Raw genomic sequence first — 27103 nt, 5'->3', positions numbered from 1 at the left:
TGTGTAAAAGCCACTTTTAAAATCGCCTCAAACAGTCTGTGTTAAGACACCTAAGTGCCACTTCAGAAGCGCTTCTGTGCCACCTTTACATATCTTTTGCCAAATTTACATTGCAAAGTGATGCCTTTTGTCTTGCAGCAGAAGAACACCATTGAAAATGATCTGCCTGTTAATTACAGAAATACAGTTTACTCAGAAGATGTAAGTGTTGGATCATGTAATCTTTTTTATTTTATGAAACAATACAAAACAAAGTTGCAATATTAACAAGAAAACACAGTAGAAACGTGAAGTCATATCTGAGCTTTCAGGTAGTGCTCATAATTGGCCCGCAGGAGGAACTCAAAGTACGGCTTTGATTTCAGACTCTCCAGCTCGTCTTCCTGCAGGAGATCCTTCACGTCAGGCAGGTACGACTGCAGAGAAACACCTGCGTGCACAAACACGAAACACACTCGCACTGTAAAATGCACTAAAGCAGGGCTCTTCAAGCTTTGGATGTCAGATACTTCATATCTGCTATAATCAAACCTTAAATAAGCCCTAAATCGTTACAGATTTGCCCATATGTGTAAGATTGCAGATTTTCTAAATGTCGATAGAAAACTATTGTGAAATGACGGCGTTTCCATTAGCCGATGTTAAGGCCTGTTCACACCGGGACGAATTTCGTGCGCGATATTCGCCGACGTTTAACACCTCGTGACTAAACAAAGGGCGCCAATGTGAGTGTGCACACCGACGCGAAAAACGGCACGCGTAAAAGCGTCATTTTTTTAAAAACGCCTCGGGTTCGTTTTTTTGGTTTGACGCGCCGCGTCAAAAACTATCCGACCATTGAGATTGGCGCTTTTGCTCACGTGTCTGGAGCTTCTGAAGTTACAGTAAAACACAACTTGGGGGCGCTCAAACACAAAACGGTCTTGCCGAGCACACATACGTAACGGCGAAGAAGATATATGCCGAGTAGCGTCTAAACACTGCCAGGAAGAAATAAGACGAGGAAGATGCAAGGCAAGATGAATGTAGAGCTGCTGGTCTCGTTGGTGTCGGAACATAAAGAACTATATAACAAACGCGACAGCGACTACAAAAATCTTGATAAAAGAGAACTGTTATGGAGTGGTATTAAGCGCCATCTAATGTCAAGGAATGAATTTGCATGTTCACTCGGCTCATCGTCAACGAAAATCGCTTGGGTGTGAACACAAAAAACGCGTTGAAAAACACTGGCGAATAACGCGCGGCGATATTCGTCCCAGTGTGTACGGGCCTTTATGCAACTAAAGTGTAAATGTTTTCCTCTCGTGATAAGTCATTCCAAACATCAAGGCAATGGATGCTGGTAGGTTTATGTATATCCCAGCCACCGCACTAGCCATTATTTTTAAAGGATATTTTTAAATTATTCAAGCTTTAATGGCAAGGAAAGCCCCTGATACTTGGGAACGGCACATATGAGGTGTTTCTGGGTGTTTCTCCATCATATCTGCTTCAAGGTCTTGATAAATTGTGCCATTTTTTTTGTGGTTTAGAATCGAGTTCCTGTGATACTCTGGTCTACTCTTTATCAGTTTAATGAAGAACTCTGTCTCGTTTTCTGTCCAAACACAAAAATGGTCGACTGTTACGTACGTCAGGTGACCTGTAAATGCGAAATACTCCTTTTTCGAATTGCCTGAAAAACCGCCTCATGCGGGCGTAAAAAAATATGGAAGTTTTTGCAAAATTGATGTGTTTCCATTGGGCGTATTTTCAATTCGCAATTTCAATTTGCGCAATTTGAAGGGTAATAGAAACGTGGCTACTGATATAACAAGAGTCGTCACCATACCTTCTTGGATGAGTTTCTGCAGGATCTTGATGAAAGTGCTGTCTCTGGCTGCTTCTAGAGGATCGTCATTATCATCAGAAGATGACCAACTGCAATCAAGAAATGAATCAGTGAGTCAATGCAAGACCATTAGGCGGCGTTCACCCTGCAAGCCTTAGTGCTCAATTCTGATTTATTGCTCAGATCTGATTTTTTTTGTCAGGCTGTGTTCACATATTCTTGAAAATGTGGCAAATATCAGATTCGAGTGTGAACAGATCTCGATCCTGAACTGACCCACATAGAATGAAGTAAACACAGAGGTTACTGGAGTCAGCATTTATGTGTTGACTTATAAGGGAATGTGACATGGAAGCCAGGGAATTAGGAGGATGGAGATGAGGAGGAAGAGAGCAAAGTTTTTCTCATACAGTTTTTCCTCAAGGAGTGTAACAGCTCACCGTCCCTCCACTGACTGACTTCCATATTCATCAAGTGACCAAAGAACCAATGGTATGTAAAATCTTTGGAGGAGTGTAAAACATCTGACCTGTCTCGGATTTAGTACCACATATGGAAGTGGCCCAAATCAAGAGTCAAAAATGTGGTTTGTGCAGTCATAAAAAAACAGATCCGAGTCTCAAATGAGCAAAAAGAGCAAACAAAGTGGGATTTAGGCAACTTTAGGACGTGTCAAGTAAAATCAAACCTTCACCCACACGTATCTCATTTCAGTGAGTTTTATGATGCTCACCTCTCCTTCCAGTCTTTCTTTAAGGCTTTACTGAAGATCTCTCGTTTCAGGGCGTCAATATCAACCAGATCCTTCTACAGATGATGAAAGCATATAAGAAACACACGCTTCTGAAAGTAACTTCTATTTAAATGCTGTCTGCTATGTATTTACAGATACCTCCTCAAGGTACTCCAGCAGATCCAGAGCTTTCTTAAAGTCGTACTCGTTGGCGCCGCGGTTCTCGTCGCAGATGTACAGCTGGGGGAAGAGAGAAACGAGGTTGAGGAAGTCTGAGGGAATTACAGCGAGGTACAGCGTGTGTTTTACTCACAGTAATGAGGTTATGAGGGCTCAGCAGAGGCATGCTGTCTGGGTTCAGCTGCTTCTCGTCCAGCAGCTGTTTAGGAAGAGTCTCCTGATGAAGCAGAAACCGCTCCTGCTCCACTATATCTACACCAACACAACACAGTCATTTCAGAAAAGGTTTTTGCCGATGACATAACGGGGAGATTATTTGGAGAAGGAAATGCAGGTCAGATTCGTACCCAGCCGAATATGCTAACCATTAGGCCAGACGTACTAAGCAAAAACGACATGTCTGTTTCTACACAAGGAGGAGAAAATACAAAGAGCCGTGCATCATTTGCTCCTCATTTTGTTGATGTACGAACAATAAAAATGCATATCAAGAAGAGAAAATATATATGCAATCCATTTTATATGGACTAAAGCAGGTTTAAAAGTCACCATGAAATCAAATTTATCTTATTTTATTAATGGAATATTGCAGTATTTATTGTAAATGAATTATTTATTTATTTAAATTCATGTGCCTTATAATCTTTCATCAAAATAACTTCCCCTTCCTCTCACAGCATCTTCTCTCCTCTGATGATGCGTTTAGTGGCATGAGGGCGGGGCAACCTGTCACTCACATGAGATCCAATAGCAAACCACAACCATCCAATTTTGTTTCTCATGAACAAAATCAAGCCCCGCCCTGCATTTGTTCTTGTTCGAGAAGCCGTTCCACTCAGATATACGTCACAATTAGTGAAGAACAGACTCTCAACTTCTGTTTCATGCAGTTTCCTGAACGCATATGAAGGCACATGACTGACCGGTGAGCTGTCTGCGGTGAACGGCTTCAGGCATGTCTGACGCGAGAGCCGTGAGTTTGCTGAGGGCCAGCAGGGTCTTCTTCTTGCTGAAGTATCGTGTCTCTGTGTTGGCCTGACTGTACAGGGTACGATGGGCCTGTCGTGAAGAAAAAGCATTTTGAACACTTTAAGTGTCAGTAAGCCCATGGAGGCACACGTTAAAGTGAACCCTCTGAAGAAAATGTGATATATACACACAGTCAAACCAAAATTTATTCAGACACCTTCAACATTTCTCACATTATCACAGTTTATTTGCTATAGTTTAGAAAATGGTAATGAATTATGACAAGAACTCAGAGTTATCAAATCAGTTGATATTTCTCGTCCTTCTGTTAGACTGTCACACACATGAATTATGTTGATTATCTGTCAGCTGTTCAATTTAACTACACAATTAGATAATACCAGTTTACCTCAACAAATTACCAAGCATTGCTTAATTTAGTTCAGTCTGTGTGTGAAAAGGTCGCATTAGCAATTAAAGAAAAAACATACTCAGATCAAAGTGTCTGAATAATTTTTGGTCCCAAATTTGTATAAAATTTACTGGTAGTGGTACTGTATAAAGAATTTTTGGGTATAATATTTACTTTATTTTGCTATACTCACTTACATTGTTAAACTATAGTGTCCTGCACCCACTAGTAAAAAAATATAAAAAATTATATCTGGGGTCTGAATAATTTATGGTTTGACTGTATATGTGTGTGTGTGTGTGTGTGTGTGTGTGTGTGTGTGTATTATATATACAGTATATATACACACACACACACACACACACACACATACACATATATATATATATATATATATATATATATATATATATATAAAAAGAGGTGCTCTTACTCTCTGATAGTCTTGCACATGTATGTCATGCAGCCAGCTGAGGTGATCGTGGGCCTGCAGGAAACTGGCCAGCTGTTGGTGTGTTGCGATTGGCTGAGACAGCAGCTTCCCTCTCTTGCCTTTCTCCATGTACCAGCGGAACAGAAAGTCAGCGAAGTTCTACAGGGAACAGAGAGGACTGTGGGTAAATGCATTTGGCACAGGCTCTTTAATCTAACATAAGGACAGTTCTACAAATATATATTGAGCACTAGTCAAGAGCTACTTCAACTACACTACATAAACACATCTTCTGATAATACACTAAAAAGTTTGAAAAGAGGTTATTTAATGTTTCTGGAAGAAGTCTCCTCTGTTCACCAAGGCTGCATTAATTTGATCAAAAACAGTAAAAACCATAATATAGTGAAATATTACTACAATTTATAAAGTTTGTTGAATATATTGCTTAATCAAAGCTGAATTTTCAGCATCATTACACCAGTCTTCAGTGTCACATGATCACTTTTGATTAATGAAAAGCTCCTTCCTTGCTGAATAAAAGTATTAATTGTACTGATGATCCCAAACTTCTGAGCAGTGATGCATGTGTTTGGGTTTGTTACCTGATCAGCGAATTTGACCATGTACTGCTGCAGTCGACTCTGGTTGTCCGTCCGCTCGCACAACTGCACCAATATGTCAAAGTCACAGTATTTCTCCGCCAGCGCTGCGACCCACTGATGCTGACCCAACTCCACTGAGAGAATCACACACAACACACACACATGCATTAATCATACTTAAACAGGAAAAGACCATCTGACCGACAGGTGAACCGACCAATCCCAGAATCACTCACAGAGAGGTGCGAGCAGCTCGGAGCGCTTCTGCGTGTACTCGTTCTCCAGCGCGTCGTAGCGCTCCTGTTGTCCGGCGCAGCGGAGAGACGTCAGCTGAGCCACGTACCCGCTCAACAGAGAGTCCAGCAGCGCCACCAGCTGCTCGCTCAGGACGGCGCGCAGCTCTGCGTCAGCGTGAGGATACGCCGCGTGCAGGATCAGCTCGTGCTGCCGAGTGATGGCGCCCCGAACCCCACCGACTCCTCCCGAGGCTGAGAGGATAATTATAATCATTTGTTACATTTATATAGCGCTTTTCCAGGTACTCTTGAATGCTTTGAATGATGGGACGGCAGCCATACTGCGCCAGAACGCCCACCAGCTTACTGGTGGAGAGGAGACAGTGATGAAGCCACTGCTTTCAGTGGTGTGTGTGTGTGTGTGTGTACCTGTCCATGGGATGTACTCGGGCTCAGGGCTGCAGTTCTCTGGTCCTCTGTACAGAGATGCTTTGGATTCTCGGTACTGTGCTGCTGCTTGAAGCATTTCCTACCACACAAAACACGATGATTACTCATTTTAACAAACTCAGGAACCGGGAAGATGATGTGCAAAATATTCTCTTGGACCTCAAGAGTTTTATTGGCTTTAAGTTCATGTATATACTGTTTTCAACATCATTTTTACAGCATCATAATGTTTGAAAACACCTGTGGCTTTTAAGCGCTCACAAAATACATTTCGTGCAAATGTATGCTACATGAATCCGGACAGATTTGAAAACAGCGTTTTCGTTTCAAAATGCTCTCAGTCCACATTAGCGTTTCCAAAAGTTTCTCATCCACACCGAGACGTCGGAAAACACTAATTTCTCCTTACAGCGCATGCGTAAACCCGTATAAACGCTCACTGAGATGATACAGACAGAAAGAAGACATAATCAAGTTCTCACGCAATTCTTCTGGCAGGATCATTTAATTTAGCAAAATATCTCCTCATTCTCTGATGTGTCCAGGTCGCTCTCCCTCATCATTATATGTTTGGTCTAAATCGCGACTGCTCTCATGTTTTGCCGCAGGACAGCAAAAGTGTATTTTCTGTCATCTTTACCGGACTGTGATATGAAGAGTGCGCAAAGTAACTTATTTGAACAACCGTGTGAAAGTGAACAGCACTTAACAGGCACAATACCGGTATAAACATGAATATCTATGGGCTCAAGATGCGTCACATGACTAAACATGCGTAATCATTTTCACAGTCCACAGTACAACGCGAAAACTGCGTTTTCAAAAAGCTTCGTTTTCGTTGCTAAAAACGCCGTCTCAGTGTGGACAGAAGGCCAGAATGGAGAGAAAACGATGCGTTTTCAGATTTCAGAAGGCCTCAGATTTTCTCTCTTTAGGGTACTTATATATGTTGGACCTGGCACGCAGATTTGACTGCATGATTTAATGAAGAGGTGAAGAAAATCTGGGCACCTTGACAATGTCATTGACGTTGAGAACGACTTCGGCCCACCTGGCGGCATCCAGATGCTCTTTTAAAGCTTTTTCCTCCTCATCCAACAGACACTCAAAGATGGAGGAGATCTGAGACACCTGGAGGGACACACATGAGATAAATACGTGCTCTTCATGGGAGTTTCGATGAACGCGGGGCTGAAGTCTCGCACCTCTCTGAAGAACACGTCTGCGGGCGTGAGGTTGGCTGATATCTCGGTGTTGTTCTTCTTCAGGGCTGATAGGATGGCTGTGTTCAACAGCTCGGGATGCTTGGCATGATGGTTCTTCAGCACGATGGCAGCCGAGAGCTTCTCTGCATGTTCGCATAGCAAGAGTCGTGTTGCCATCGGGGACGAGCACACTGTTGTGGAAGTGAGGCGGTCTAGAAGACCTGTCTGTAGAGCAGACGGAGAGAAAAAACACTGCTGAAAGCTGTGTGAGGGATGGAAGATGTCTCACAGATTGTGTGTGTGTGTGTGTTGAGGAACCTGAAGCAGGAAGTCCATGAGGCAGCGGTGAGCTTTCATCTTATCCTCCAACTGATGCAGCAGGATCAGTGACGTCAGTGTAAATCCAGCGCCCTCTACAGGACAAAACACACAAACGTTTACACACTGACCAGGGTCCAAAATGAACAAATGTAACCCTTGGTTTTACCTTCTTAAATTTAACTTAGAAGTCTGTCTTTTAAAATCCATGTGACAAGACATGTGAGCAATACCCTCCACAAAAAGACACAAAAGAAAAATAAAAGTTTTCCTGATTTTGTGACAGGTGTATTTTGACCAGAAATTAACTCAAGAATTTAAAGACAAAAAATAAATAATTAATTCCACTCAAAAAATAAATAAAAATAAAATAAATAATATTATATATATATATATATATATATATATATATATATATATACACATACACAAACACACAGCATATGTAATTTACTTTTTGTATTATTTAACTCATAATAAATAATATAATATAACTTGTGAGTTTATTTGGAACTAATTTGGAAATTATTTGTATTTTATTCATTTATTTGTGTTAAAAAAATATAAATATATTTTAAACACCAATGTTAGCTATATATATATATATATAAAATGATAATATAGAATTCATTAAACAGTAATAATAATCTTAATTATTATGCATGCATATGTTGTTTAATTCATGCAATTAATGATGCATTAAAATATTTAATGATAAAAATAATGAAAAATATACTTTCATGGTTGGCAAGAATTATTTATGGCCAGAAATTTGTATTAATTCACTAGCATTAATTTTCGGACGGTTGCGGTGAACTAATTTATCAGGCCAAACTGAAGGGCTGTGTGCCCATCTCTCACCGTCAGGAACAGACTCAGCCCAGCGGGGGTCACACGCGGGGTAGTCGTCCACCAGATCCAGATCAATCTGGGTCACAATGGCATCCAGCTCGGCAGCTCCCTCTCCATCGCTGGGGAAGAGCTCGTCCACCATGCTCTGCGCACCAATCAGATCGTGCCTGCAGATCAAACCACAGCGAATGACCTGTGAGCTACAGTCACTGGACAGAAGCGGCTGTGACATCATGAAGGAAACTCACCGGCAGAACTGTAGGAAAGCTTGCTTCAGCAGTTTTGTTTTGTCCTCCTGTGCCACCATGTCTATTTTGGGTGGCGTCTCTAACGGAGTGCCCTGAAAAGATGAAAAATATACATATATTTAATTTAACGCATAACACATTTTGAATAAACAAACACTAGAGCTGCACGATTCTGGTTAAATTGAGAATCATGATTTTTTTGTTTTAAATAAAGATCACGATTCTTCTCCCACTATTCCGAACAGAACAGACATCTAAACAAAACAGCATGTAATTTCCTAGAGGATTCAATGACTCACTTATATACACTTCATTTGTTTCATTACTGAATGAATCTGCATTTTTGAACGAAACTCCTGAATCAATGAGAAATACATTTTTTAACATTCACTTGTCGCCACCTACTGGTGTAAAGATGTAATTAATACAGCCGTTATTTGAAGCATCAAGGTACTTTCAAAAGGTGATTTACTCTATTTTGATCGCTACCGTAGACATCAGTGTTTATATCCGAACTAAAATATAAACTTATATCCCAGTAATTCTGTGATACTTCGAGTCATTTAGGAATAAGATTGTGTGAGCGTTTGAATTGTGATCGTTTAACTATTAATCATGCAGCTCTAACACACACACACACACACACACATATATAATCATGCCCGCTTTAAGTAAATTGACTCCAGACCTCAGGTCCAGGTCCAGCCACCGAGGTGCAGAGCGAATCTTCCATGGTCTCGGGCAGGATGGAAGTGCTTTCTCTGGCTAAAATGGCAACCAGTCCACTGTTCTGAGAGAAAAACACCGGCAGACCGGCACACACCCCGCCGCCACGGATCCGGTCACCTGGAGAACAGAGCGAGATCAACTACAGGAGGAAGACTAGTTTCTTCGTTTGGTCTGGCAGTCCGACGGATGTACCTGGAGAGTTGAAGGAGATCTTCTCCTCTGCAAGACCTCCGCGTCCTGCTCCAGTGCTGCAGGCGAACACCAGCTCCTCGTTATAGAGGTACGCAGCGGGACTCGACGGCTCGGGCAACACCAAACGTGTCTTCTGCAGCTCGTCCTCGCTCTGACGGACAAAACCGGTACAGAATTCATTCAGTTGTATTCCGTTCTCATGACTTTAAAGGAGTAGTTCACTTCAGAATTCAAATTTCCTGATAATTTCCTCACCCCCACGTCATCCAAGATGTTCATGTCTTTCTTTCTTCAGTGGAAAAGAAATGAAGGTTTTTGAGGAAAACATTCCAGGATTTTTCTCCATATAGTGACTTCAATGGGGTCCAACAGTTTGAAGGTCCAAAGTGCAGTTTCAATGCAGCTTCAAAGTCTCGACACGATCCCAGCTGAGGAATAAGGGTCTAATCTAGCCAAACCATCGGCCATTTTATATAAATACTTTTTAACCACAAATGCTCGTCTTGCACTAGCTGTGATGCGCCACACATTACGTAATCACGTTGAGCGATCACGTGTGACACAGACGGAAGTACCGACCAAGTGTTTACAAAGCGAATGTGCAAAGACTAGGTCAAATGCCATTTACAATATAAATAAATAAAAGGTAAAACAACAATGTCGGACCATTTTGGAGTTGGAGGAGAAAATGAGATGTTCGCCCTACCCTACATTTTTGAACCGGAACACGCGTGACCTTTCAAGGTGATTACGTAATGTGTGGCGCATCACAGCAAGAGCAAGATGAGCATTTGTGGTTAAAAAGTTTGTGGTTTGTGTTTTTTTTTTTAAGAAAATGGCCGATGGTTTGGCTAAATTAGACACTTATTCCTCGGCTGGGATCGTGTAGAGGAGTTTGAAACTGCAATTTGGACCCTCAACCCGTTGGACCCCATTGAAGTCCACTATATGGAGAAAAATCCTGGAATGTTTTCCTCAAAAATCTTAGTTTCTTTTCGAGTGCAGAAAGAAAGACATGAACATCTTGGATGACGTGGGGGTGAGTAAATTATAGGGCTGTGTATTGGCAAGAATCTGGCGATACGATACGTATCACGATACATGGGTCACGATTCAATATATTGCAATATATTTCGATACTGTGCATAAGGCGATATATTGGGATTTTTTAAAAGTAAAATATATTAAAATATTTGAAAAAAAGACATGATGTGCATAAAAGTCAAAGAAGTTTACTTTAGGTAAACAATTCAGTACACAGAAAATCAAACTGCCAGTTTGGGCTTGTGGTTTACAGGTTCTTAGTGAGCAAATGTTTATATGCTCAAGTAGGCCATAATAAAAGAAAATAGGTACATAGCCCCTGTCACAATACAAAACAACAACGTGAACTGGACGAAAATGAATGAAAGTGGATGAAAGTGAACAAAATAAATGTGTCATATATTGAAATCAAGTTTTATGTGATAAAAGATTTTAAAAGAACTGGACGCGCGAATGAGGCGAACCGCGCCGCACTAAACGCCTCGTGCCGCAGGACCTCCAGACGCGCGTAAACGCGTCTTTGCATTGACTTAACATTGCAATCACTCGCGCCAGATGCTCTCTTCGCGTTTGATGTGAACGATGCACGCGATTACATTTAGAAATAGACAAGCTTTGTTTCCAAATGCACCAAGCAAAGATATCCTTTCAGTTGTATAAACTTTTATAAAACCAGCCAATATAATCACAATAAACACATCCAAAATGAAATATTTAACATATAGGCTATATAACAACTGCACAACGTCTAATTTGTAAACAAAATGATTTACGCACTAAATCCAGCATAAACTCCGGCACAATTTGCATATGTTTAAACTCTCAAGGTAGACATCACATCCCGAACCTCACAGCAATTGGCTGCCGACTGCGTTTTTCGCTTGATATTTGTATAAAGGAACTGCCCAACTTTTTGACGCTCTCGGTCGCTCTCAACGCTTTCTCCGGTCCGCTGTCAATCCTAAAATGTCCAGTGGACACGCACCGTTATAGGCGAGCCTGGCGAGGACACTAGTGGTGCGTCTCAGCATAGCTATCTATTGGTAGGGATTTAAACAACATAAACGTGAACCACTGTCTTAAGGTCTTACCATGAATATTTTTGGACGTAAAAAAAAAAAAAAAAAAATCGATATTGCGTTTTTGAAAATCGATACAGTATTGCAAAATAAAATATCGCGATACTCAAGTGTATCGATTTTTTCTTACACCCCTAGTAAATTATCAGGGAATTTTAATTCTGAAGTGAACTACTCATTTAATTCAAGACGCTCACACTCTACACATTCAGATGATTGATGGTTGGACGGTGTACCTGGAAGGGCGGGTTGTATCTGGTGACCTCCACAGTGAGCAGGTCTGGGGAGGGCGCTGCGTTTTCTGCAAGAGTGACCAGACAGAAATACGCCACGCAAGGAGTGTCGCCCGGATGCCATGCTGCCGCCAACACCACCGGCCCCGCGCTGACAAACACAGAGCATCGGCTGTTGACGCGCATGTGTATGTGCGCATTAGTTTCATTTGAACATTATATTCAGCACTCACTTGCTGTACTGCATGTCCAGATAAGAGACATTCACTCCTTTCTTGATCTCGGAGTAGTTGCTTTCCGAGTCCTAAAAGGCAAGTAAATAATATTACACCTATACAAGTCATTTCATAGGAAGACTAAATGCTTTATTCAGCAATGATGCACTAAATTGATCAGTGACAGTAAAGACATTTATAATAAAAATTCTGTTCTTTATAACTTTCTATATTCAAAGAATCCTGAAAAAATGCATCAGTTTCAACAAAAATATGAAGCTAAATGTGATGACTATTTTCAACATTGATAATAAAATGTTTCTTGAGCATCAAGTCATCATATAGAGTGATTTCTGAAGGATCATGTGACACTGAAGACTGGAGTAATGATGCTGAAAATTCAGCTTTGATCACTTCGATCATATATTCACATAGAAAACAGTCATTTTAAACTGTAATAATATTTCACAAAATACAATATCATCAGTCATCACATTTAGCACATTTCTATAGAATTCTAAAAGCTTCCGATAAATGTCTCTGACCCAGATGGCGTCGGTGATGCTGTCTGTGATGATCTGATTGGTGCTCCAGCTCAACACCTGCGTCTCACTGTTCTCATCCACCTCCCATTTACTGAGGCCACACGAGCTGAGGGAGTACAGGCCGCCGGTCTCCTTCGCCCACAGCACACTGAACACCTGAGCAGAGAAACATCCCGTCACCGCTTGAGCGAATCAAAAGCAGGATCTGGATCTAACGGTACTGACGTTGAGGTCGGCTGGCTGGCCGCGGATGCCGAACAGGCTGGAGACTCTGCGCCCGATCCCCGACAGCATCCCCTGGCCCTGCTGAACCGGCCTCTGGTGCAGTTTACCGGAGGAGTCCGGGGCGAGCCGGAGCAGGTGCCCGCGGTACGATGACACGATGAAACTACCGCCCTGAAAGAGCAAGAGGAACAGATCATGGAGGAAGAGAAATGAAAATAAAAGTCCTATAATACAAGTAAAGGATATTACACAAGCACGATCCCCACAAACAAGTGCATATATATATATATATATATATATATATATATATATATATATATATATATATATATGAAGAGTTCAGATGCAAAAGCCTCTAAGTGCCATCTGAAATTTTCTTCTAGAATGGTCATTTTGATCAAGCTTGGTTATTTAAGTTCAGTAATTTCACTTAAATGGCAATTAATAGGTTATTTTCATTGCCATTTGAGTGAAATTGCTGAACTTAAATATAGGAGCTTGATCAAAATTATCAATTATTATTATATATATATATATATAAACTAGGGGTGTAACAATATATCGTGTCACAATATATCACAATACAAAAATGCATCAATATGTATTGTGTACAGAGTTTTAGTGTCAGTACTACATTAAACTACTATATATAATGTTGAATATAATGTATAATAATGTAATGGGGGAATAATTGTGTGTCCTGATAATGCCAAATCTCTGATGTTACCAGTAAAAGTGGCCAACATTATTGTAAATATATCTAGTCAGTAACAGAGTCTAAAATAATTCTGTATTTTCAGCTTCAGAATCATGAATATTTTTATTCTGGTGTCTCTATTGTCCTGTGCATTGGGTTTCCAGCACCAAGTCCAATATAGATATATATATCGTGCACTTTGAGATCACACACAATATTTTAATTGTATTTATGAACAATATGGACCTCTTACAGGACTCTTACACTGCCTGATTGCCCACCTTAACAGCTGCGGTGTAGTTGCACAAGTGTCCACCCAGATCCAGAGAGATCTCAGTGTAAGTCCCCTCGTGAGCCAGACTGGGCCAGAACCGGGCCGAGCCGTCCGGAGACACGGCCAAAGCGCTGATGGACTGTGAAAAACACATTTGCATAGAGTTGCATCATAGGGTTTAAAACACACTTTATATTCAGTAATATTATGGATTTGACTGCACTGACACTCTATCAATTAAGAACAAACCTTGAAGTCACCAAGAAATCAAAATGGACAATTCTTGCCATTTTAGGAAATATTGCAGTATTATGTGCAATCAAAATAATTCCAGCATCTCTCCTCTGATGATGCGTTTACTGGCGTGAGGGCGGGGCAACCTGTCACTCACGTGAGATCAGCCAATAGTAAACCACAAACATCCAATCAATTCCCCATGAACAAAATCAAGCCCCGCCCCACATTTGTTCTTGTTCGAGAAGCCGTTTCACTCAGATATACATCACAATAGTGAAGAACAGACTATCGCAACCCTGACACAGTTATTGAACTAAACTAACACTGAACTGACATGATCTAAATACAGGCCCTATTCTGTTCTTTAGAGCTGCTTTACAGCTGAAATTGAATTGATCTCATATTTACTGAAGTTTGCATGATTGATTCTGTTATTGTCCTGTATTGTATAAAGCGCTATCTAAATAATGGTGACTTGACTCTAAATCTCCAGTGGTGATGTTCAGAGACGCGAGATCTCACCTGTATGGTTGCGTGATCGAGCGGACCGGAGGAATTGATGGAGATGAGATCAGCGCTGTACGCAAACTCACTGGGCGGCAGCTGGAGGTCTTTACACACGGACAGCTGCAATCACAGCAAACGCATAAAGTTCATGCAAACTGTCATGGCAGCAAATTCAGCAGCAAATAATAGTGTCTCTTTCTGACCTTTGCCACAGACGTCTGAGACACTTTCCAGACGACCAGATGCTCTCCACAAACCATCCACGCCCAACCGGACGCCTCCACCTTCACAGAGATCGGATCGTCCACTGCAACAGACACAATATTATACATCAAGAAGCCTTCTCACCAATACCAACACTGGATCTGCTCTCAAAGACTAGTGATCTGCCTTGGTCCAGTGCTTAAAATGCCACCCAAGTAGACAGATTGCCAGGTTTTGAGACACAGGTCTAGGTTAAGTTAAAGACATCAATCTTTACCATCAGCCATGGTCAACGCCTCCATGACTTTGACAGGTAGAGATGATCCGAAAGTCTGAACGTCAAAATTACACGAATCGACAACGGCATGACTCTGAACTCGCGTGGGAGTAGATCTGGAGAAAGAAGAGAGATGCTCTCACAAATCAGCTCGAAAACAAATGCAAACTTTTTTTTGTACATTATGGAAACTGCTGGTCATATACAGTATTACTTGAAGAAAAAAAAACTATCGCAACTGGATACTGAATATGTTTGTATTCATGTATTCTTAAATGTTTTGCAATCATAAAAGTGCAGAGAAACCAGACTAATTTGCTAGTTGCTGTTCACCATGTAGTTTCTAAAAAATAGACAAACTTGAATATGAATAATAACTAAATTATATATATATATAGAATTTAAAGATTTAATGCATTACAAAACTCTGTTATAACAACAAAAGTGCAGTGATAATACCATGGTATATATATATATATATATATATATATATATATATATATATATATATATTACACACACATGCAAACTATGATACTTAATGATTACCATATTTATGTACTACAGTATTTACATGATTATCCAACATGTCACACGAGAATATATAGACACCTTTTGTGGGAGAATATTTTCAGAGAAATTTTTGAATGGTTTCTCGAGGTTCTTGTTCAGATTTACATGTACACAACGCAGTCACTCAGTGTGTTGACAGTGTTTTACCTGGCCGTGACACCGGAGCGGCGTGGAGAGAACAGATGCCCGGGCTGGACGGCGCTCACACTCCTCCGACCCCCGGTGCGAGGCGCCTGTCTGCGGCCTGAGTTCGGTGTGCCGCGGGAAGTGAACATACTGGACCCACGATCTGTTTACCGGGGACAGAAACTCATTCAAATGCAACGAAACGCGATAAACTTTGGAAAAACCTTTTACCGCGCGCTCACTACAGTCAAGCGCACACAATATGCGTCATTCACTCGCGCATGCGCTCATGCTGCTGCTCCTGAGTGTGTGTGGTTGAGACTGATCCTGGGTCAGCGTTTCAGGACAAGCGCTTGAAATTCTCGCATTATATGTGAGGTCCTATTTTTTACAGTCTATGGTAAGGTCGTGTAGTTTCACTTCACTCTAAAACAGTTTTAACTTTTTATTGAAATTCAAATATGCAAAATATTAAACTGGAGCATATAAAAACTCAAATGTGTCTGCACCAAAATGAGTCAATCTCAGCATGGTATTAAACATAATTTCTCATTTATTTCTGTACTTTATACTACAGTGAAACATATCTCTCCTTTTTCAATCTCCATGGATGCGCATGTGTCGTTGTGCTCTAGTTGGAGATTAATATTTTGTAAATAAAGTGGTAAAATGTGTATTTTTAGTCAAACAAAGCACTCGCGTTGTTTCATAAAATTGGGTTTAAACCGCTGGAGTCACAGGGATTACTTTAATGATGTCTTTACTACCTTTCTGGGGCTTGAAAGCGGTAACGTTAGTTGCGTAGCCTGTCAATTGAGGGACAGAAAGCTCTCAGATTTCATCAAAAATATCTTCATTTATGTTTCGAGGATGAACGAAAGCAGGTTTGGAACGACATGAAGGCGAGTAATTTATGACAGAATTTTCATTTTTAGGTGAACTGTCCCTTTAAAAAAACCTTTCAGTTCCTTACAGTAGTTTTTATCGGATCGACGCTTAGAGGGCGCTGTGCAGCGCGTGCGATCTCCGCGCGCCGTCAGTGTACGCGCAGAAGAAGAGGGCGCGCGACCAATGGAGCATCGGTGGAGAGTTGCGGTCTTCTCCTGAACACCTCATCTATGGCTTAAACGAGGACTTTTCTCAAGGACTGTCGTACACGGAATATGCAGTAGGTGTTGACCAATCTGTAAGGCACATATAAACCGGAATGACTTTGGTGTATTTGAGATTAGAGTGTGCAGAAGTGTGATGATGAGCTCAGTGATAGAGGCCGCGCGTAAATTTGGACCTGCAGGATTTATTACATTTAAAAATCTTATCTAAGGATAACTAATGAATTGATATGTGGTTTGGCTTGTCCGCTCACCTCCCATTGACTTACCAGTAAAGTAGCCAGCTGTGAATGGCTGTGTCACAGCATCTTAACGAGCTGTCTTTCTACACAGCGTTTTGAGGCATTATAGTCCTAAAGCGCCTCTGATTAAAAAAATATATATAAAAAAAATCAAATAGAATGTTCGAACATGCCTTTCATACTCACACATTCGATCGACATATTGATTCGAATGTATGAACGCGGCGCGCAGAGTAAGCGAATGTTCGAACGCGCTTATGATGATCAAAAGTGAATCGAACGAAACACGTGATGCATTAAAATCGAATCAAATATTTACGCATACTTCCGATTCTCTAAAATTCAGTCAAATATTCGATAATGTTTATGATTCTCTAACATCAAATCAAATATTCAAACAAGGTTATGATTCCCTAGAATCGTATCAAATGTTCGAGCATGCTCGTGATTCCCTAAAATTAAATTAAATCAGATATTTGAGTGTGTATGATGCTCTTATATCAAGTCAAAAATTCAAGCGTGCTTATGATTCTCGTGCTTATCTCGTGCTACGTGCTTATGATTCTCTAAAATCAAATCATATATTTGAGCATGCATGTTTATGATTCATTAAAATTGAACCAATTATTCAAGCATGCTCATGATGCCCTAAAATTGAATCAAATAATCAAGCATGCTTTCTTAAAACCATATCAAATGTTTGAGCATGCTCATGATTCCCCAAAATTGAATCAAGTATTGAAGCGTGCAATCCGTGCATATGATTTTCTACAATCAAATATTATATTTAGGCATGCATGTATACAATTCATTAATTTTACCACAACACATGTTTATGATGCCCTAAAATCAAATCAAGTCTTCAAGCATGTTTATGATCCCCTAGAATCACATTAAATATTCAAGCATGCTTATGATTCCCGAAAACTGAATCAAATATTCGAGTATATGCTTATGATTCTCTAACACCAGGTCAAATATTCAAGCGTGCCGTGCATATGATTCTTTAAAAATCGAATCATATGTTTCAGCATGCATGTATGTGATTCATTAAAATTTAACCAAATATTCAAGCATGTTTATGGTGCCCTAAAATCGAATCAAACATTCAAATTGATTTGATTCCCACTGATGTGTTTCGAGACACAGCCAGTCAGTAATTTGAATCATTCACATTATTATTATTATTATTGTTATTTTTCTCATTGCACGGCCTGCAGTGAGTGGCTGTTGTGAGCGCAGATGCATGATTGTATATGTGATGATCTCTCTTCAGGAGATGAAGCGGGTCCGGACGGAGCAGATCCAGCACGTGGTGACCCAGTACCTGAAGAGGAGACAGTACACAGACACTGATGGCTCTCTGAAGGGGGCCAAACTCTCCCAGTCCGCGGAGGAGATGGCTGCCAGTCTGACGGGTGACTGAACTTAAATAAACCCTGAATAATAGTAATAGCTAGTGGTGGGCAGATCGAGGAACACTGAAACGGATGTGTCGAGGCTTCGAAAAAATCACCCCTAGTGGTCAGAACAGTGTAAATGCAACATAAACTCAGGCCAAACATGCATAAAACACCTTTTACACATCAAATGCAATTATCTAATCATCTGAAGATTATTAAGTGTCTGTTCTTTTATCAACTATCAGGGTTTGTTTTGTTTGTTCAATGAATGGCTCAGCTAAACTTGCCAATTAGAGACTTTTAACTACCATTATTATACTAATGTCTCATTAAAACGTCTACAAATGTATAAAACTGATCAGAGATCAGGTAAAACCCACAAACACTTGTTCATTGGTTCTCAGTGACTCCTCATAGTTCATGGGTTGACAGATATCATCATCGCCCCCTTAAAATTTCGAAGTGTTTTGAAACGGTTATGAAGCCTCATCACGTGACTCTGGATTCGTAAACTCATCACGTGATTCGTAAAGGTTTCGAAGCTTCATGAAGCAGTGTTTTGAATTTGCCGTCACTAGTAATAGCGAAGCTCATCTCCACCGTTTCTCTCTCTTCCTGTCGTGTGCAGTTCAGACGGAGTCGAGCTGTGCGAATGTGGTGTCCGCCGCCCCGTGCCAGTCGGACCCGCAGCAGTACGAGACCCAGTTCTCCAGACTGCGCTCCTTCCTGCTGGGTGAGACATGATGAGACGCACACAATGCTTTAATCCACAGGGGGAAGCGCTCTGCTTTTAACAACCATTCTCTGTGTCTCAGAGGCCGAAGCACCGCTAGTGAAGGAGGTGAGCGGCGTCTTGTTTCCGCTCTTCCTCTACCTGCACTTGGACATGGCGCGATGTGGCCTGAAGGGGGCGGTAGACTCGTTCTACGGGCGCTTCCACTCGCTCTTCCAGCAGGACCCTGAGCAGAAAGCCATTGTGGACCTGCTACGAGGAGCCCTCACACTGCAGGTCCGTTGGTTTTATTATTAAAAATCGTGTTTTAGTTGTTAAAGTCCCCCTGTAGTCAATCATTTTTTCTTAAAACTCATCTTTGATCACCAAAATTACACTTTTAGATGTTGTTTTCTTGATGCCTTAAAACAGCTTGAATGTCACTCTACACCCTTGCCTCATTTAGTATACGTGGTTCTATGAATATGCAAATGAGCCCCGCCTCTGCTCACTCACGCCAGCTCAGAGATCCACTGGTTGACGATCACACGTTGATCTGATTGGTTACAAGGTAGTTTGTGACGCCAGAAACACCAGCGATTTCAAAGCGTGTTTTGTGTCTTTGGTTCACTGCAGTTTTAAAGAGAAAATACTCAGCAATGGTGTCGACTTATGAATTTACACATGGTTTGTCTTAAAGCATATTAAAAACACCACATAGACATAAACAACATTAAAAGCTTGATTTTTCACCACAGAGGGACTTTAACAGTTAACAGACTTTAACAGTTTAACAGTTTGTATGCATTTTGTTTTCTTGCTTTCTACACTTTCTGTGTTTTGCTGCTAAATTATAAACAAACAAAAAATGAATTAAACAATCCACATTGGAAATGTGTCAAGTAGAGCACATTGCATGCAGTGCTCCGAGCCAGAAGGGAAGTTGTCATGCTGGAACCTTTTCTTTTGTCTTCCAGGATGTGACCTCAAACCCTAAACTCTGCTCCCTCCTGGATCACAAATACGTGGTGCACCTGACGGATCAAGCGTACAGTTACCTGCTGCGATACCTGCAGAGCGACGACAACAGCGCCATCTGCTGGGTGCTCAGCACACATGTGAAGGTATGAGCAGCACAAAACACTGCCTGACAGGAAGTGCTTAAAGATGAACTAAGTAACTTTTTTTTACCTTAACTGAACAGCTTCGGAGTCATTGGAATGGTTATATTACTTATTTCGGGTTGAATGGTGGTTGTTTCGCACCCCCCTGGTGCCCGTTAGCGGAAAATACGCACTTGCAACTTTGAGCCGGCGGGCCGCCGGCCGCCGCGTCAGGAAGTCTCGCGTGATATCAGGTCTCGCGATGTAAACAATTGCTTTACGGCCAAAAGAAATCTGCTCAAATACTGTCATTATTGCGCTCCCTCACGCTGTCCGAACCCAAAGGAAGAAGACGTTTTAAAGAATGTCCCATCTGCTTTGATGTCGTTGATCTACTAGCCTCTGGTGTCTGAGAATCACCAACGAGTTTTTACAACAGTGTTGTCAAATATCTATTCCGAAGCTGTGGGGGGAGCTCTAGAGAGAAACCTGCGAGCAAAAAGCGAGAATACAGCGAAGAAATCCCGAAGCTACTGAGTGCTGCTTTAAAGAACCTGACCTACAGTCAAACTCAATGTATTCAGACACTTTCAACATTTCTCATACTATCACAGTTTATTCGCTATTGTTTAGATGGTAAAATGAATAATGAAAATGGTAATGAATTATGACAAGAATTTAGAGTTATTAAATAAGTTGATATTCACTGGTTTTGTTGTCCATCCTTCTCATAAATTAATTATGTTGAATATCTGTCAGCTGTTAAATTTAAGATTATACCAATTTGATAATACCAATTTAGGTCAACCAGTTACCAAGTGATGATTAATTTAGTTCAGTCTGTGTGTAAAAATGTCGCATTAGCAATTAAAGAAAAAACACTTCAGCAAAATAAGTGTCTGAATAATATTTGGTCCTAAATTTTTATAAATTTTACAGGTATGAAGAATTTTTGGGTATAATATGTCACAGTTTACTTTATTTTTCTCTCCTCACTTACATAAACGAACTATAGTGTCCTGCACCCACAATCAAAAATGATATCTGGTGTGCGAATAATGTTTGGTTTGTACAGTGTTTGGGCTCATGCCTGTGTTTTCTCAGGTGGAGGTGACGGCATCGTGCCGAACCGACTATCAGCTGTACGGCGCAGGGATCGGAGCGGGAAACACCACCTCCACTCCCTCTTCCTCCACGACATGGGCCGCCCTGGATGGGTCTGAGGGGGCGGAGCCTGTGGAGGTCACGGCGGGGTTACCGCAGAACGAGGCGGCGCTGGAGACGCTGCAGGACTGCATAAAGCGCGTGCGAGAAGGTCCGCCGTCGCTCACCACCGTCTGCTTCTACGCGTTCCAGCACACGGATCAGCTGCTCAACACGGCCGAGGTGTCGGCGGACAGCCGTCTGCTAGCGGCGGGCTTCGATAACTCTGCCGTCAAGCTGTGGAGTCTGCGGGCCAGGAAGCTGAAGGCCGGGCCTCACTGGGCCGATGTGTCCCGCATAAGACTCGCCTGTGATGTGCTGGAGGAGGAGGTGAGTGACAGCTGTCAATCTCTCGTTTTGGCTAGCTGATGGTGTGTTCATTCATAGCAGTATGTGCATATCTAATCAAGTTCAATTTGGTTTGCTTCTTGAGCACATTTAAAAACCAAAGATAACAATGTACAACAATAGAAATAAAAATACACAGAAATTGAGGGGGAAAAGAGTTAAAGGGTCATTTACGAGACACATCCTTGGATCCATTAGCGCCTGCACTAAGCCGTTCGGCTGATATCTCTAAATAAGCTCTAGCTTTAATAATGTTCGACCAAGGGAAAAAAGCTTCTTATTGGGCCGATAATGATAACGTTAAAAATCACCGTATATCAGCCGATACCGATATGGTTATCCCTAACCTTAAGTCATTGACATGTATTTTCGTTTCCATTCAGGCAGATGACGAGGACGCCTCGGGCAGCGAGATAAAGACCCTGCGCGCTCACAGCGGGCCGGTGTATCGCACGGCGTTCCTGACGGACGGCTCCGGCCTGCTGTCCTGCTCGGAGGACTCCACTGTGCGCTTCTGGGATCTGACCAGCTTCACGAACACCGTCCTGTACCGCGGCCACGTGTACCCCGTGTGGGACGTGGACGTCAGTCCCTGCAGCCTGTACTTCTCCACGGCGTCCCACGACCGCACCGCACGCCTCTGGAGCTTCGCGCGCACGTACCCGCTCCGCGTGTACGCCGGACACCTCTCTGACGTCGACTGCGTCAAATTCCACCCCAACTCCAATTACGTGGCGACGGGTTCGACGGATAAAACCGTGCGCCTGTGGAGCACCCAGCAGGGGGCGTCAGTGAGGCTGTTCACCGGGCACCGCGGCCCCGTGCTCTCGCTAGCCTTCTCGCCCAACGGGAAGTACCTGGCGTCGGCCGGAGAGGACCAGAGACTGAAGCTGTGGGACCTGGCGTCCGGGAGCCTGTTTAAAGACCTGCGCGGTCACACCGACAGCATCACCAGCCTGTCCTTCAGTCAGGACAGCAGTTTGGTGGCCTCTGCCTCCATGGACAACTCTGTGCGCGTGTGGGACATCCGTAACGCACACGGCTCCGCCCCCACCGACGGCTCCAGCAACGAGCTGATTGGACAATACACCGGGAGCACTAGCAATATCCTCAATGTGCAGTTCATGGCATGCAACCTGCTGTTAGTGACGGGCACTGCGCTGGAGAAACAGGAGCAATGAGGGAGCGTCACTCTCAGCAGAACATGTCCAGGGCATATTTCACCCTGAAATCACATCAATTATATTTTGTGCAAGTAAAATGACATCTTTTTATGGAAGCTTGTTTCCGCCACTGAATAATAAATAAATAATTATAATTGCGACTTTTTATCTCACAATTCTGACTTTTTTTCTCACAATTGCGATTACATCAAGTCAGAATTGTGACTTTTTTTCTCAGAATTGCGAGATATGAAGTCAGAATTGTGAGAAATAAAGTCGCAACTCTGAGAAGTAAAGTCGCAATTGTGAGATATAAACTATTCTGAGGTAAAAAAAAAAAAGTCAGTCTTTTTTTCCCCTTAGAATTGGACTTTATATCTCACAATTGAGTTTATATCTCACAATTCTGAGAAAAGATGTCAGAATTGCGAGATATAAACTCGCAATTACGTGTTATAAAGTCAGAATTGCGTGAAATAAAGTCGCACTTGTGTGTTATAAAGTCAGAATTGCGTGATATAAAGTCGCAATTGCGAGGAAAAAAAGTATTGCGACTTTATTTCACGCAATTCTGACTTTATATCACGCAATTCTGACTTTATATCACGCAATTCTGACTTTATAACTCGCAATTCTGACTTTATATCTCGCAATTCTGACTTTTTTCCTCACAATTGAGTGATATGAAGTCAGAATTGCGAGTTATAAAGTCGCAATTGTGAGGAAAAAAAGTATTGCGACTTTATTTTACGCAATTCTGACTTTATATCTTGCAATTCTGACTTTATAACACACAATTGCGACTTTATTTCACGCAATTCTGACTTTATATCTCGCAATTCTGACTTTTTTCCTCAATTGCAAGATATGAAGTCAGAATTGCGAGTTATAAAGTCAGAATTGTGAGATATAAAGTCGCAATTGCGAGAAAAAAAGTATTGCGACTTTATAACACACAATTGCGACTTTATTTCACGCAAGTCTGACTTTATATCTCGTAAACTCACAATTGTGAGATAAAAAGTCGCAATTATCTTTTAAAATGTTTTATTCTGTGGCGGAAACAAGCTTCCATACCTTTTAGCACCATTTAAACATTGCATCATGACAAACTCATTCCCAAGTTATCATAGTTGTAATACAAGGTGAGAGATTCAAATGGTTAAGTGTTTATGATGGTGTAATAATTTGATTTAAGTAAATAATCGAGCTCATAGCCCTCATTACTTTTATTTATATATATATATATATATATATATATATATATATATATATATATATATATATATATATATATATATATATATATATGTGTGTATGTATAATACAATAATTGTGAATGAATTTTACTGAAAAATTCTGCTATTATTTATAAGTTCATAACAATTCACTGTATTTTTCTAATCGTTGTTTAAGCACAACAAATACTACCTTGATGTGTAAATATTTATTATTATTATTAATATTACAATGAGAATTTGGTTGGCAAAAGTGTTTGAATAGTCACAATCTTAATGATACTTAGAGGCTTCCAAATATATTGTCTTTTTCTTGTGAAATATGTCCCGGACATGTTCATGGACAGGTCTAGTGAGATTCTCCCTTGTGTGTTTTGTAAAGCCGGAGTGTTTTCCTTCGTTTTTGGTTCTGCTGTCTGTTAATGCCTTTTGAGGTCAGAGGTGCATCCTGCTGTTTTCATATAGATGTAAATATTAGATAAGTTAGGTCATCATTTCCACGTCTGGATTTTTCAGCTCCGTTGTGACATTGCTGTTTTGTTGATGGCCCATGTTTATAAAAGTAATTCTGGAAGAACACTCAACACTTTTTCTGGATCTTCACCATGAAGCCAGACAAACACGATTCATTCTACTTGATCTATCCCTATATCCTTGTTTTGTTTCACATGGCATTTGTTTCACTTGTTATAGTTTAACATGGCATCTACCCAGAGTATGTTCCCTACAGATTGAGTTTACCAAGTTTTCTCATTAAAGGGAAGTTGAGATTAGTTTTGCTACAACAAAATAAAAACTTCCCTATGAAGGTTAAAAAAAAACAAGATTAATTTACACGCCACTTTTGTTTGTTGTTGCCTGTTGAACAGAGTAACTCATGGATGAACGATGTGTCTCATTGAATCTGATTTCGCAGTTGGTTTTGTATGAAGTCGAGTTCCTCCGTCTCCATCTTTTTGTGTCCCTGGTGGTCAACAACACAATCATGGGATGTTTGTCTGGAACTGCGAAGACAAGAAAACAATTACTTTTGTATCTTATTTGTACTGCTTCCTTGAAAAGAAATGATTTTGCAGCATTCTGATACTTGTAAATATATTTTTGTAACATTTCTCGGCTGTCCCGATCTCATTTCTGATGTTGCAAATCTGATTATTACCATTCTAGTACAGTAAGTCCCGGATCCGCCTCCTCACAAACAGGCGTGGTTGCTTTCACCCTAACCAGTTTCTGCTCTGGATGGGTGTGACGCCAACCTGACGAGCCTGTCCACCGGCCGGTGTGGCTGAATGTCTCACACACACACACACACACTTCCAGCTCCAGTAGAGCTAGTGTCCTCTCTGTGGTTTTGGAGCTGATTTGAAGATGCCCTACGTTGTGAATCAGGCGAGCGGCTCTGGGCAGGCGACCCTAGTGGAGAGCACGCAGGCGGACGGGAAGACCTTCGAACAGCTCCGGCAGGAGTGTTTGAAGAAGGGCAAGTTGTTTGAGGATCCTGATTTCCCTGCCGTGGAAGACTCGCTCTTCTTCAGCCAGAGGGTCCCGGTTAACTTTGAATGGAAGAGGCCGGGGGTGAGTGAGCACTTCATGACACTTGGATAAGGTTCCTGCAGAAATCTGAGTTGATGCATCTTGGGAATGATGAAATGGGGTAGTCTTGGATATCTGATGCACTTTTGACTGCAATATTGAACAAGAATTGTTCATGTCACACTCCAATCACAATACAAACCAAATGGATTTGATGGAGCAAGATGTCCCAATGAAGCAATTACCCTAAATGGGTTTTTACTTTCATATCCTCCATGTCATTACATTGTTTAGAGCATAAGAAACAAATGGAGGAAAAAAAGAAGCATTTTTTAGAAAATGATATTTTATTCATGTGTTATGCTATGTCCTCTGTAGTGGACACCAGGACTCAGTTGTTTAAAAATAAGGAGACAATAAATGACATGTATAGGCAAGTTTCAGGATTTTTTTTTTTAACCAAACTTTGTGTATGATTCTCAGCTATGCAATGAAATATATAATGGAATGAATTGTATACTTCATGCAATATGTGGGTAAAATGGCCATAAATGTCATTCCAAATTAGCATATTAATGTGTTCCTGTGGCGACATGTAATGAAAAGGCAACATTTTCATAATATCTAAAATTTCATAGGAATATTGATGTATAATTTCTTTCCCTATTCACTGATAAATATGATTTAAGTCCTGGTGTCTCTACTGTGGACATGTATGAAATCAAGTCCCTGTTTTGTAACAGAAAGTCATATTTTGATTGGAAACCCCATAACATTTCCCTGAAATGTTGATTTATGACAAATAATTTGAAAATGAGTCAGATTTAAATGATAATTACAAAATATTATCATATTTCCATAAGAGTGCTAAATGTGATCACTAAGTTAATGTCAGCCATTTTTAAAGACCAAGGAGGAGGAGTTGTCCTGGTGAAACCTCCATAAATTTGGCATCTCTAAAACTGTGACGTGTACGAGGTCAGAGAAATTCATAAAATAAAATGTCAAAATGGACAAAAGTCTGTTCATGGGTCCCAGGAGGATAGGGAATTGTGGGTGAATTTGAGGGTATACCCTGAAATCTATAGGATAAAGCTGAGCATAACCCTTAAAGTTGGACACAAATGTGTGGAATTGTCAAATCGTTAAATTTTCCTCAATACTAAAGTAGAGGATGAAATGCTGAATTTAGTCACTTTAGTGGCTGATAAAGGCACTGAATAGTTTTTGAATGGGGTTGAAGCATTTCCTTCTTCCAGTTCATGTATAGAAGGATGTTAGATGATTGAATGGGAGTGGTTTGTACAGTTAGTAATTACTAACTGAATTGCTAATTGAAAACATTGTCATGATTTTTGATTGTTGTGGCAGACGACTGATTAAATGTTGCATGCACTTTACATGTTTGAGAATG

At 41.0% G+C, this 27103-nt stretch overlaps 3 protein-coding genes across 3 annotated transcripts in view; 2 read left to right on the top strand and 1 right to left on the bottom strand.

Annotated features, from left to right (window-relative positions):
• Positions 1–203: 203 nt before the first annotated feature.
• Positions 204–15939, bottom strand: nup133 (nucleoporin 133). The gene is made up of 26 exons (XM_081360832.1): positions 15654–15939; positions 14934–15049; positions 14656–14759; positions 14468–14572; positions 13716–13847; positions 12738–12908; positions 12513–12668; positions 11986–12056; positions 11756–11903; positions 9397–9547; positions 9164–9321; positions 8476–8567; positions 8237–8394; positions 7376–7470; positions 7058–7282; positions 6864–6983; positions 5832–5931; positions 5403–5654; positions 5167–5300; positions 4562–4720; positions 3671–3806; positions 2881–2999; positions 2727–2807; positions 2568–2641; positions 1835–1923; positions 204–430 (listed from the first exon to the last, which is right to left on the bottom strand). Exons 1-26 carry the CDS (start codon positions 15779–15781, stop codon positions 294–296), a joined length of 3411 nt encoding a protein of 1136 aa, XP_081216958.1. The 5' UTR covers positions 15782–15939; the 3' UTR covers positions 204–293.
• A 684-nt stretch (positions 15940–16623) lies between these two features.
• taf5l (TAF5-like RNA polymerase II, p300/CBP-associated factor (PCAF)-associated factor) lies at positions 16624–23248 on the top strand. Its single transcript, XM_081360831.1, has 7 exons — positions 16624–16800; positions 18263–18404; positions 19018–19122; positions 19205–19398; positions 20079–20225; positions 21309–21737; positions 22139–23248. The coding sequence occupies exons 2-7, from the start codon at positions 18266–18268 to the stop codon at positions 22934–22936; spliced, it is 1812 nt and encodes a 603-aa protein (XP_081216957.1). The 5' UTR covers positions 16624–16800; positions 18263–18265; the 3' UTR covers positions 22937–23248.
• A 2186-nt stretch (positions 23249–25434) lies between these two features.
• The window catches only part of capn9 (calpain 9), a 14734-nt gene continuing 13065 nt past the window's right edge, over positions 25435–27103 (top strand). Inside the window, exon 1 of the mRNA XM_081360877.1 lies at positions 25435–25731. Coding sequence (XP_081217003.1) covers positions 25525–25731 — 207 coding nt within the window. The 5' untranslated portion in view covers positions 25435–25524. The remainder of the gene's footprint in view (positions 25732–27103) is intronic.

The sequence above is a fragment of the Scardinius erythrophthalmus genome, assembly GCF_964197995.2.
Source record: "Scardinius erythrophthalmus genome assembly, chromosome: 3".
In the NCBI taxonomy this organism is placed as follows: Eukaryota; Metazoa; Chordata; class Actinopteri; order Cypriniformes; family Leuciscidae; genus Scardinius; species Scardinius erythrophthalmus.
The sequence above is the reverse complement of the archived record's forward strand: the minus strand, read 5'-3'. Positions and strand labels throughout refer to the sequence as shown.